This window comes from Anolis carolinensis, chromosome 1 (genome assembly GCF_035594765.1).
Source record: "Anolis carolinensis isolate JA03-04 chromosome 1, rAnoCar3.1.pri, whole genome shotgun sequence".
In the NCBI taxonomy this organism is placed as follows: Eukaryota; Metazoa; Chordata; class Lepidosauria; order Squamata; family Dactyloidae; genus Anolis; species Anolis carolinensis.
Genome location: NC_085841.1, coordinates 279,480,110 through 279,493,632, shown reverse-complemented (window position 1 = coordinate 279,493,632; position 13,523 = coordinate 279,480,110). Strand labels below are relative to the sequence as shown.

General features: G+C 39.6%; 1 protein-coding gene across 3 annotated transcripts in view; it reads left to right on the top strand.

Moving 5' to 3' along the window:
* Nucleotides 1-13,523, top strand: part of kiaa1549l (KIAA1549 like) — a 234,768-nt gene that overhangs the window by 206,664 nt on the left and 14,581 nt on the right. For 2 of the 3 annotated variants that reach the window (XM_008106762.3, XM_008106755.3), the window contains exons 17-19: nucleotides 151-501; nucleotides 8,752-8,849; nucleotides 10,093-10,241. In XM_008106762.3, the coding sequence (XP_008104969.2) occupies nucleotides 151-501; nucleotides 8,752-8,849; nucleotides 10,093-10,241 (598 nt within the window). The remainder of the gene's footprint in view (nucleotides 1-150; nucleotides 502-8,751; nucleotides 8,850-10,092; nucleotides 10,242-13,523) is intronic. The other variant, XM_062967756.1, reaches the window with a different exon arrangement.

Here is a 13,523-nt window from a genome sequence, read left to right as displayed (position 1 = left end):
TATATCTGTAGACTTGAAAAGATCTGTAAAAAAAACTATGGTGCTATTTGAAACTCAGATGAAACCATTGTATAGGCCTTAAACATAAACATGCTTCTGTGTGGATCTTTATTCATATAATTTTCTCTTTGCATGCTTCTTATCCAATAGACTGAACCTGAGATGATAGAAGAAACAAATGTTGACCGTGTCAATGAACCCCGGAATTATACCAGAGCCCACCAAGCAAAAGGCCATTCAGAGACATCAACATTGAGTTCTCAGCCATCCATTGATGAAGTTAGACAACAGATGCACATGTTACTGGAAGAAGCCTTTAGTTTGGCCTCAGCAGGCCATAATGGACAGAGCAGGCAACAAGATGCTTATAGTTCTACACAAAATTTGCCATACTCTGAAGTTGTGACAAGCGCTCCCGGCACCATGTCTCGGCCCCGAGGGGGAATTCAGTGCGTTCCTACATATAGACCAGAAGTGTATCAGTACAGTTTACCAAGACCTGTAAGTGACTACTTGCATGTGATATGTCCAGAACTGTTGTGGAAATGCTAGAATTCTTTGGGGTTTTTTTTCCTCCATGTACCCCACCAGGATTTTAGCATAAAGTAAGCAATTAATGCAGTTTTGTTTTAGAATTTTACTTTTGGTTTTGTGGGAGGTGGTTCTATTTCAACCATTGCATAAAATATTTCATATCTTAACTCTGGCGTGATTTTGGGGTTATATGTTCATTTTGATGAATGTCTAAAGCTAGCTTTAACGAGTGAAAGTGAAATGTAGGCTGCAGTCCTGTTGTCTGATGTGACTACACTGGCCTAGGTGGTAGCATATTTGGCTATGCAGCAGCAAATGTAACCACTAGTGATGCGATGACTTGAGGGAGAACTGCCCTGCTGGCCCCCATGGTTTTGAAGAGCTGATTTGGCAGCTTTCTCTGGCAACGGATACGCTTTATTGTCACACTGTTGCTGCTCACTTCTCAAAAAAAAAATGCCAAAGTAAAATGGTCTTGTGATTAACACACAAGCCTTGAGATGTATGTAGTTTTAACCATTTATTTAAAATAGTCATGCTCCTGTTTCATTCAAATAATGGAGTGCCATGCTGACACACGTCACCAACAGGATTCCAGCATTTCAATGCTCATAGCAGGAGCATAGTAAAGAGCCAACCTGAAATTCAAACGAACATGTCTCAGTGTGTACATAATTCACTTGTTTTATCAACTGTATGGTTCTCATTTTTTTGGCTCATAAAGATGAGGCTACAGTTTGGTTAAAGTAAACAGGGATTGGGAGAAACACCATCTCTTTTTTATTTTTTAAGAAGAAAAATGTGTCCTGACCCCAAGTTAGTTTCCAACAGATCCAAGGGACGTTTTTTTTCTCCTGTAGGAAAAAGTTGATTTCGTGTTGGAGAAAAGGCCTAAAATGAACTAGAAGGCGAGGAGGGTGGGGTGGAGAGAAAAAATAAAATTGCCCCCTGTACTTTTGGGAGGGGGGTGGATTTTGGAGAGGGTTGCAATTGTAAGTCTAGCCCCATAACCCTAACTAAAGTAAGAAAGGGGGGGGGGGGGAGAGAGAGATTCCAAGGTTTGCTTAATGTTTCACATGTGCGATAAATCAAGAGCCCACATACAGATGGCTCCTGAATATTCTATGAATTTTAAGCAGGCAGATTCTATACAAGGGATGTTTTTCCACCTTGTGTACTATCTGGTCACTGTTGTGTATACAAAGTAAAATGGTCTTGTGATTAACACACAAGCCTTGAGATGTATGTGTTTTTAATTATATAAAATAGGCATGCTGCTGTTTCATTCAAAGCATATAATGATCAAAAGAAGGAATTTTTAATGTGATACCAATCAAACAATTACTTTTGTTCCCTATGTTATGGACTGGGATGAATAGTGTACAGACTTTAAGCAACACACATGAAAAATTCCCCTAATTTCTGCAACAGTTACATAAGAATAAAAATATATTAATAATTGAACTTAGTCAAATATGAATCAGCCTGTAGATATAAAGATATGCTATAGTAAACCTGCGGAGGCTGTTAGGGGAAAATATAACTAAATAAAAACAGCTGGTGATGTGTAATCTACATACACCCTGAAGAAATTCACAAAGAAAAATACTGCTCCCAAGCATCCTTTCTTCCCCGTGTTGATTCCTAAGATGCTTGCCAGCCAATCTGTTTCCTTTACTAAGGCTGGAGTATGCCTTGTACAGACATGTGGGTAGTACTGACTAACACCTCTTCAAAAGGTGTAAATGAAACATGTGGGACTTTCAGATTAGAATTTCCTCATTCCTTGTGTCAGCTAACAGAGCAATGGGGAAGGAAAACCTATTCTAATGTGTTCCCACTAGAACTCAACCATTTGGATTATATCTTTGTCATGAATACTTTTTAAAACAAAAGTTATTTTTATTGCAATTTCCAGTGTGAGAGAGTATATCAGAACTTTTACAGAACTTTTACACAAAGAGTGACATTAGACATACAAAAATGCAGATTCTATGTAACCTACAGTTACATTGGCTAACAAACAGACAATGGGGGGGGGGTATAAATTTTTACTCAGAATTCACACACATGTACATGCATTCATTCTCATGCATACATCACAATTTCTCCATTCTTCCTCCGTGAAGAACACCTGTTAGGCCAGACCGCTTCCTTTCAAATCTGCCAACACACCAAAGCTTCTAAAACTTCTAAAATGCCTAAAAGCATCCTTTTCCTAAGAACAATGCCAAGGATCAGAATCCCTCTTTCCTCTACAACAGAAACTGACTCCCTGCAACATAACATGACTTGAAAACCCACTCCTTCCTCTTCCCTTGAGAAAAGGAGGCCCGGTGTCTAGAATTCTGCTAGATCTGATACTCTCCATACAGCATCTCTGTCTTTGCCATGGAGCAGAGAGGTTGGCGGGCCAGACTTCTCTGGTCTGCCACACTTTTGGATTGTCATAAGGTCTGTTATATAGCAGTGTTTTGCTGATGTCCCAAAGTAGTCAATTAATGATAGATGTCTTCCATCCTGGAACATGTTGATTCCATCTCAGTTTCCTGGCAAATGCTGACTCTTCTTAATTGACGTTGATTCTCAAGGAGTCTTGTGTTGATTTCCTTCTTAACATAAGGAATCCTTCATTTCCTTAATTTGAAAGAGCCATTGTCTTTGACCTAATGTAAAAACGTTTTCTCCCAAAAGTTTATCAAGTCAGCAAATGTTGACAGATGTAAACAGATGTAAACATTTCTCTTATCACTGTCACATTTCTTATCACAGTTCAGCAACTTTTAATTACATTCCAGCAAGCAGGTAGTTAGTCATTGCAATCCTCAATCTTTTAGAATGTTGTCTTCAAAATTATTAGATCTCATTCATTCATTCCATACAGTTCATTCATACCCACACCTATCAAATCCCCATTTATCAAATCTGCACATCACATTTTCGTGACATCTTCCAGAATCTGCCATGTTGACTGTGAGATTCTGAGACTGGATTTTAGAATTTTCCCCCCAAACATTGTTTTCCATCTGAATGTTTTCAATTGCATGGTAGTGTGTCACAGAGAGGGAATTTGGGCTTGAAGAACTGGCAAAAGATACATCATCTGATAATCAATTTTTGGAAGAAGCATGTGCTTTCCTATAGTCTATACTGGATGATAGAGATGCTACTACAAAGATGGCTAATGTTCTGTTAGCGGTTGTGATGTTTTAAGATCTTGTAACTTTTTGAAATTTATAGTTGTAAATGTGAGTGAGTGAGGCACCCAGCCATCCCTCACAAGCATTTGGTGGTACAATTAGTTGTGATATATCCCTGATGGGTCTCCACTTCTGCTTGTTTTAGTACTGCTAGTTGCAGGGGAAGGAGCCCCGGTGGTGAAGTGTGTTAAAGCACTGAGCTGCTGAACTTGCAGACCAAAAGGTCCCAGGTTCAAACCCCAGGAGCGGCGTGAGCAGCTGCTGTTAGCTCCAGCTTCTGCCAACCTATCAGTTCGAAAACATGCCAATGTGAGTAGATCAATAGGTACTGCTCCGGCAGGAAGATAACGGCGCTCCATGCAGTCATGCCGGCCAAATGACCTTGGAGGTGTCTACGGACAAGGCCGGCTATTTGGCTTAGAAATGGAGATGAGCACCAACCCCCAGAGTCAGACATGACTGGACTTAACGTCAGGGGAAACCTTTACCTTTACCTTAGTTGCAGGGGGCTGGATGTGTAATCCTTTAGCCAGCACTGCAGAACTCCAATCCCCTGGACAGCTGCCTGAATTTTAAGATGGGTCTGGTGAGATTGGATGAGGAGCTTGCAAGCAGCTTCTTCGCCAACCACAGTGAATGTTCCATCTTTTGTCTGATGGGGGAAAACAGCAACTCACCTTGCCACACTTTCCCCTGTCTGATGGGGGAAGGAGGGAGGGTGCATGGCTCGCCACAAGGTGCCATGTGCATCTTTCGTTTCCCCGGTGATTGCAAAATGAGACAAAGGGAAGGGGGGGGGGCATCAGTATGATGAGATCCCTTGTTAGTTGGGAATAGGAATCTGGGAATAGGAATAGGAATCCTTGATGTGTTAGATGGGGTTACACTCCCCTGAAAGCAGTTTTGCAGCTTGGGTGTACTCTGGATTCAGCTCTGAGGTAGGCCAGGTTTCTGCAGTGCCTAGGAGGGCTTATGCACAGTTTAAACTAGTGCAACAACTGCACCTATTCCTGGAAAGGTTGGATATGGCCATAGTGGTGCATGCCTTGATTATATCCTTTTTGGATTATTGTAATGCACTCTTCATGGGGCTGGCTTTGAAAAGTGCTCAGGAACTTCAGCTGGCCCAAAGAGCAGCAACCAGGTTATTTAGTTCCCTGTTGTAACAGCTTCATTGGCTACCAACTCGCTTTTTAGACACAATTCAAAGTGCTGGTTTTGACCTATGAAGCCCATACTGTTTGAATCCAGGTTACCTGAAGGACCATATCTCTCTGGATGAATCTATCAGAACACTAAGATCATCTGAAGAGGTCCTTTTTTCTGTTCCACCCCCTTCCCAAGATTGTTTGGTGGAAACAAGGGAGAGGACCTTTTTCATGGCTGCTCTCAGACTCCTGAACTCCCTCCCTAGAGAGAGCAGGATGGCCTTGCCCCTGCATGTCTTTCATAAGCAGGAGAAAATATTTCACTGACATGGGGTATTTATGAATAATGGGAGGCAGGCTTTTGGGACAGTGTGATTGGGATTTTGGGGTAGAGGTAGAGTTTTAATGTATTTTAATATTTTAATGTTCAAAGGTTTAATGTTGCAAATGTTTTGTGTTTTAATGTTTGTATTTATATATTAATGCATTTGCCTTTTAAAATTTGCATTGTTTCATATTTATTTTAAGCCACCTTGAATCTCTATACAAAGAGAAAGGCATAATAATAAAATAAAATAAATATATAAAAATAAATTAATAACACTGTTAAAAAGAACAAATAGAAACATAGCACATAAAATGCTATTTCTCCTTAAAAGGCCTGCCAAAGCAAAAGAAGTTTTTACCTGCCTATGAAAGCATAGCAAGGAGGAATCAGTCTAATAATTTTAGGAAGGGAGTTGCAGAGCCTGTGAAGAGTCACCAAGTAGGCCTTTTCCTGTGTTATCATGTTTACGTGTGATGGTGGTGGGACAGGCAGAAAGACTTTCCTAGAAAATCTGAAGACATGGGCAGGCTCATATAGGGAGAAAGGGTTTATTTAAATGGCCACCTGCTATTTCCCAGAATACTATTAGCCTATCCAGACCTTTGCCCAGGAGGCTGTACAGCTAGGGGACAAATCCCTAAAATGTTTTTTGAAACAGAAATGGTTTCTCTGAAATGAGAAGCCATCCTAATGTTCCTAGGGAGGAAATGTTAAAGCCTAAGAACAACCATCAAAAAGGCCTCTCCTCTGCTTCTACCAGATGAACCTGTAAAGGTGGTGGGGCTGAAAAGAGGACCTTCTCTGGGGATCTTAAAGTCTAAGCAAGCTCATGTAGGGAGGCATAGTCATTCGGAGCTACTTTCCATATGATCTTGTCTGCTTGTCCAGAATTACACATCTAGAATTTTTTTAAAAAAATCTTAACTCAGGAATATCCTTTGAGTATTAGAAATGAATGAAGCTCACTGTCCTTCCCTACAAAAAGCCATGCCTTGGTCTTCAGTGTGTGCTTTTGAGACAAAAGAGGACCCATTGTGGCCCATGATGGGGAACCTACCCTGGGTGTTACTCCAAACTTTAAAGGAGCTATCGAATATGATGAATCTATTTTACTGGTGTACATTCAGACCCTAGACAGCTCCTTTACATTTCAGACAGTAACTGAAAGCACATTGACCAACCCCTTAACATTGGAGCCACTGGCCACTGTTGCTTCAGTGTGTGCTTTTAAGAAAAAAGAACATTTGTTGTGGTCCATGATAGACTCTATCATGTTGTGATAAAGAGTTCTTCTAACACAGAAACTAAAACTATGAGCTCAGAGGTCCCCAGGTAGAAATTTCACCTTAGCCTTCAGTTTGCTAGAGGGCCTTACATTAAGAAAGCCTAGCTCTCTCAATCTCAGACTCTTGTATGTAATACTAACTGACAGCGTTGTTAAAGATTTACTCAGATAAAGTGTGGGAAGTTGAGAATGTCCTTGAAAGCCCTGTGCTAGATACTAGTATCTGTTTGAAGCAGATACCTACACACTGAAGCTACCATCTCTATAGAGATATGAATTGGGACATTTAGTTGGCCAAATGTTAGAGACTAAGATTTGTAAATCAGTCAGATAAATATTGGCATTTTTACATGATACAAGGTGTACAATACAAATGTATTGCTAGCTATTTCTTTTTAAAATATAGAAGAAAAAAATAGTGTAGTGGATGAGTTAGAAGACCGCAAAGGATGGTATAGAGGGATAGATTTAAAGATTGGAGACTCACAATTTCCTGGTTTTTGTGCGGTATTCTATGCCAAGGTGTATGACTATGTCTCAGTGTATTTTTATGGTACGTATAATGGCACACTGAGATTTTGATATACGGCTCTGCTTGGTAAAGGAAGGCCAGAGGACATTTCAGTGCAGCTGCTAAACAGACTCAATAACTATCCCTGTATTCCCAAGCAAATTTGATTATATCCATCACAATACAAAGCCTTCAAGATTAATATCTCATTCTTTAGGCTATAAACAGATGGAAACGAGTGTCAGGAAGGTACTCTAACACATGTATGAAATGGCAAAATCTCTGACTGCACTATATGTCATTTGATGCCAAGCATTGTAAATCCAGCTCAAGACAGAACCAGAGTGACTGATGTGATGGACTGTAAAATCTGATCCTCGGGACTGTGTTTCTTTGGTGTCTGTGTGTGTCCTTAAAAATTAGATTTAAAAATGTTTTTATTGTCATAGAATAGTATTTTGAATTTTGTTCCTTGTCTAGAGGAAAAGAGCAGAACAGGAAAATCACACCAAATTATAAAATTGTCACGACCCGGCTGCAGGGCACCAATAACCATACACAGAGGCCAGAATCTATCTAATATCTTTATTGAAGGAGTATATAAGTTAATAAAAACAAGTGTAGAAAATAGTCCAGAATTAGACCTTTCAGGAAAGGTCAAAATTAGTCCAAAGAAACAATGTCCAATATGAAATATTAAGGTCCAAAGTTGTAATCCAATAACCGAAACACTCACTTTGCCAGGCAAAGTGAGGGGAGATGACAAGGTCCTTTAGTCCAAGAACTTGAACGAGGCTAGGAAATAACTTGACTCTCGGAAAAACAAGGCTTGAATACAAGACAGCAAGGAACGAGGAACAAGAACAAGATCCGTGGTGTTTACTTGGCAAAATCCGGGAAACAAGGCAAGGCTGGGTCTTGGAAAGCAAGGCAAAATCCGTGGAAGAACAAGGCTGGAAAACGAAGGCTTGAATCAGGAACAAAGGCTTGGAAGCGGAGTAGCTGTCCACACACACTACTCCAGTTGCTGGACTCCGCAAGATCCCTCCGGGAGCAAGGAACCTAAATAGGCCTTGTTTTCCCCACCAGAGAACACTTCTCTGGGGAACCAGAAACGAAAGTCAATCTCTGTGTCCAGATGTATGACTCCCTAAAATTTCTCATGGGAACAGGCTTAATCATCTGAATGCTTTGCTGCTATTCTCAAACTCCTGCGATTAGCCTGTTGCACTCCTTTCTGCTGGAGAATGTAATTACGGCGCGAAAAAGGGGGAGAACTCGACTCCGGGCTTGTTTGGGAGATTTCTGGAAGACAAACCTCCTGCAGGTGCAAAGGCTCAATTTCTGGCTGAAATGGTTCCCTTTCTGGCTGAAATGGAGGAAAACCCAAGTTCTCCTCTTCGTCAGTCACAACAGCACTAGGAATGGGACTACAATGCCCATGAGTCATCACAAAAATGGGTGCTTGCAGTCATTACCATTCAGTGATGGGGCATGAAGCTTCCAAATGTTCATTTTTAATGGGGCAGATTCAAACTGAGGAGAATTTTGCAGTGTTGCATTTTAGGAGTAAGGCAAAAATATTTACTTGGAGATAACAAATAAGATGTGGCATGGAATTCAGTCGAACAGCTTTCTTACTATCTGCTTCTCTCATAGTATTTGGAAAAATGCATTGTAGTTTATTTTAAATGAGAATTCAATAGATATTTGAGGAAATATTATTTTCCCCCCTTTCTTAATAGGCATATAGGTTTTCTCCGCTCCCTGAAATGGTGATGGGTTCTCCACCTCCGCCTGTGCCTCCTAGAACGGGACCTGTTGCTGTCACCTCTCTTAGGAGGTACTATGCTGCTGCTTTATCTTTTAGTTGAATCACTTGTTCAGATGTATTGCAAGGATATATCATTGTACCAAAGAGATATTTGTAAATTTTCAGATTTGTGCTGCCATTTTTACAAAGCATCAATCTTCAAACAAGCAAAGAAAAATGTGGGTCTTTATTCAACTTTAAGTTGATCAAATATCTAATAAATATATAAAATCAATGTCACAGCCTCTTTCAAATTATTATTGAAGCATTATGTTGTAAAGGCATAATGTCAAATTAGTTGTGCTATAAAAGAAGTAAATGATTCATAAACCTCCCTGCTTTTCTGTCTGGGGTGACCAGATGGACGCAGCACAGTATAATGTATATGAATGACCTGATAGAATTGAGTTTTGCTTTCAAGGCATATTTTTAGAATTTCGTATGCTCCCTTTAAATTAATGATAAAGATTACAATGATTCAGTTTTAACATTATTTTAATATTTAGTGTACAGTTCTCCAGCACTGCTGTCGTGCAACCTCCATTCATGTATGCCTTTCAAACCCTGTATTTTCACTGTTAGCCAGCTCTTACAGTGCATTTCTCAGATGCTGTTGCTTGGTGCAGGCTTATGAAATCACTTGGCCATCCAAACAATAGGTTTTACAAAAATAATACCCCGGGCCATCTGCAGAGCCACAGCACTGGATGCATGTTGTATTTTACTGTGCATTGCCACAGGAATACAGAAATAGCTGAGCTGTGCTGATTGGCTGCCAGTGATGTCAGGTAAGAGATGTGCAAAAATACCAGTGAACTGTAGAACACAGGCTGCCATGTTCAACCTTCACTGTCAGAAAAAAGACTAGCAACACCCGCCCACGTCAGAGAAATGTTAACTCTTTGGTGAGATTATTGTGCTTATCATATCCGAAGGCATAGTCAAGATACAGTAAATATCCAGTGCCATTTGTTGTAGCTTTCCTACTTTTTATTTTCAGTGTTTTGCTAAAAGCAATCTTTCTACAGTATAAAAGAAAACATTTATATATCAAGTAGAAATCAGGTTTTTCCCCTAACTGCCTTTCATTTCCTCTGGCTTCCATCTTTGTAAAATAAAATTGCTGCCCTGTGGTTTAAAACTATTTTGGTCTATAGCGATGTTTGTAAAACAAAACTCTGTATTAGATTATTGGAGTAAGTAAGTTGTAGATTGCAGCCAATGTGTCTGTGATGTTGAAATGACTTATGTTTCCAATATATATATTGTACAGGTCGACTTCCGATATTGGCAGCAAGACAAGAATATCAGAGTCCAGTGGGACTGAACAGATACAGCCGCATGATCATGCCCCTTTTGTCCCAGTATCAAGAGCCCCAGTATCTGTGGCTCCATTGGATCAATCAGCTTTGAATTACTCAGGTGAAAAACGCATGCGGTACAAACAGAGACCACATCTAAGTCTATATGGCATAGAGACGAGCGTATGAGATCTTGCCAACACCTTTCTTTAGAACTGTGTTGAATTGTTCTCTTGAAGGCTTGAGGAGGAGGATTGATAAAAGCATCCCCACACACTCCTTCATTTATCACATGCAGCATATTTCTAATATGGGAGAGGAATTGGGGAGTAAGAACCTGGCCTTTCTCTTTGAAGCACCTGGATTTGGTATGTTTCTAAGACAGGATTCTGGAACTGATGGTGTGTTATGGTACAGAAAACAAATGGCTGTGTAATGTAGTCAGTTTTCCCTGTGATGGCTCCTTACTCTTGAGTTGGAAACACTCTGGATTGACCTCAAAGCCCCAAGCTCTCTTTAGAAAAAGCTAGTTCAGGTTACAACTTCTAGCTCCACGTGGTGAAGCCACTCTGAATTGCTGCTAAATGTCATGTGTTTTTTTGTATTTCCAAACTTGCAAGCTTGCATGTCTTTGCAAACCAGTCAGAAAAGAATAGGTGAGGATATCCTCATTAGCGACTAAGAGGCTGCCAGTGTGGTGAATTTATTCAGATTCACTTCACCTCATCATTAATAAGCTGAATGCATCTTATGTACAGGCATGGCACCAGCAACCACTTTTTAATGCAGCACAAACTTCAGAAAATTAGTATATGAAGCTGCTTCATATTGAGTCAGATCATAGATTCATCTGACCCAGTATCATCTATTCTGATAGAAGTTCTCCACAAGGTCTCAGATAGCGATCTTCAGATATGCTGCTGAAGCGCCTCTTAAATGGAGATGCTAGGGATTGAAACTAAGACTTTACCCATGCTAAACATACTGCTCCTGTTGAGCTTTGGTCCCAACACATTTCTTTGATTTCAAAGAAATTCCAAACAGCTGATCAGTTCTATTTGTATAAAAAAATGCTGCAGACATAATGTCTTCTTAGGTACACTGGAATTCTACATCTTAAATGTTTATATCAGCTCATATGGGAATGAGGTGGGCTCATCTCCTTTTTTTAAACATTGTAACTGAGCTGCCATTTTATCAGTCTTCTTGTTTTCATTGTAGTTGCTGAAACCCTGACATTTAAGACTTGAGAAAATACTATTGATCAGGAAGCCAAGGGAATTTATATTGGCTTCAAAGAAAGAATAGTTTCTGGGTTAGTGGGACAGGAAAGGCAGGTGCAGGCAAATTAAAGTGGGATCTCTTATAATTCTTGACCATGAGGAGGCCTGGGAGAAATCCATGCCTTTCAGGGCTTTTGACTCCTGCTGGAACCACACTGATTGCTTGCTCTTCACTCAGTTGTCTACAGAAACAGCATATATGGCAAAGTAAAGGTGAGCAAAGAAAAAAGAGCTGTTCATCAAAATGTTTTGGTGAGGACGAAAGTGGGGTCTCCTCATGTTTGCCGATGCTATTATTAAAGTAAAATATGTCTGCTGTAGTTGTATCATCACTATGTTCCATCTTTCCCCACCACCCATCTCAACCAATACATCAAAAGCACTAAACATCCCCACATATTTGGGAATACATGAACCCAGTTCTGCGAAGGATCTGCAAATATTTGGTAATAAATTAATCTGATTCTCCAGCATAATGAGACATTAGCTTCTGAACCAAAGCCTAGAAGCAAGCTTTTTTTCCCATTGTACAGCTCTCAAAGGAAATTTGGGTGATGAAATATGAAAAGAAAATAAGTTTGTAGGAGAATATGATATCTTGCTCATAGATTTAATGCTGTTATTCCTGAAGGTTTTTTTTCCTTTGGTTTTCCACATTATATTTTATTGTTTAATACTAACTATTGTTCAGATCGTGGGAATTGATCTATACATAGTTAATGACAGTCCTCTATGTTTTAAGTCCTTTTGCTCCAGAGTTGAGCTTTCTATTTTCTATCTGCTGTTGTAATATCTTTTCATCCAAATCAAAAGTAAATAAAAACCTTTCCTGTTCTGCTACAATGCTGATGTCAGTTTGTATTATCAGTAGCAGTGGAATAAAATTGTACCTCCTATCAACTGGATGTTTGACATTTTAATAAGTAATCATTAATGCATTGCAGGCTTGAAAAAATATGTTAGTAGGTTTTTGGAGGCCAAGAATAGGCACCCACCCATGCTGATAAAGTGTTCCAACACCGTTTCCTGATTCCTGGAGTAAATAGGAAGGCACGGTTCTCCATTCTCTATTAGGTGTCAGACATTCTGAAACCTTAGAATCAGGAGAAATAACTCCAGGCTAAATGAGCTGTTGATCTTGAACCATTTGGGTTTCCCTTATTTTTCTGAATCTAAAATCATAAATTGCTTATTGGAAGGACATTGTTTTCATGTTTCCTACACATGTAAAATAACATATTTGTAAAAACAGAACTTTAATATGTTTTGCAAGGTCAACACCAGATAATGCCTTTGTCTTTTAAAAAAATCTGCCCCTACAAAATAGCAACAAAAACCACACTTACATGAAAGCAAGTTTCATGGAAGGTAATAGAAGTTGCAGTGATTCTCTGAGTAAGCTATGGATTGGTTTTAAAGTATTTCTTTACTTACTTTGCACCAAGTTGGAAATAAAGGGCTTGTAGAAATTTCACTGTATTGCCTTAGGCTATGATCCAGTGGAGCATTTAAATTTAACTTAATTTTAAGCATGTAAATAGTCCCAGTGGGACCACTCAGCACAGTTTGCATGTTGTCAAGCGATGTGATAATGCTTATGTGCTCTTTCACGCACAGCTCTTGATAGCTTTAAAGGCCCTTTGCTTGTCTGGCAGTTCAGCAGGACCTTTGGGGCAGCCCACTGCCACAGATAACTTTCGTCATGAGCTGTTTCTGAAAAAGTGCAGTTTAGCTGACCGTTTCTGGAATGGACCTGTAATATGATTGTATAAAGATAATTATTTAACTATTGGAATAAGGAGAAATATGATTCTGGCAGCATCTGGTTAAGTAGCACAGTGGTTCTGCCTTGCTGCTCTGGAGGATATTAGTGTTTAATTTTGTATCCCCACATCTAAGCAAGCAACCCATTTTGCCATTATATAATGCTTATAATGCCCTTTCCACCAAAGGGCAGAGCATCAACCATATACAGTCAGAGACAAAGTCAATAAAACATAACATTATAAATATACATAAAACCCTCAACACCCCACAAGCAACATCAGGCACAACTCAGCACCTTAATCTGGTGAATCAAAGAGAAAGGTAATCAACCCTTTGAAAAAACGGGTGAGATT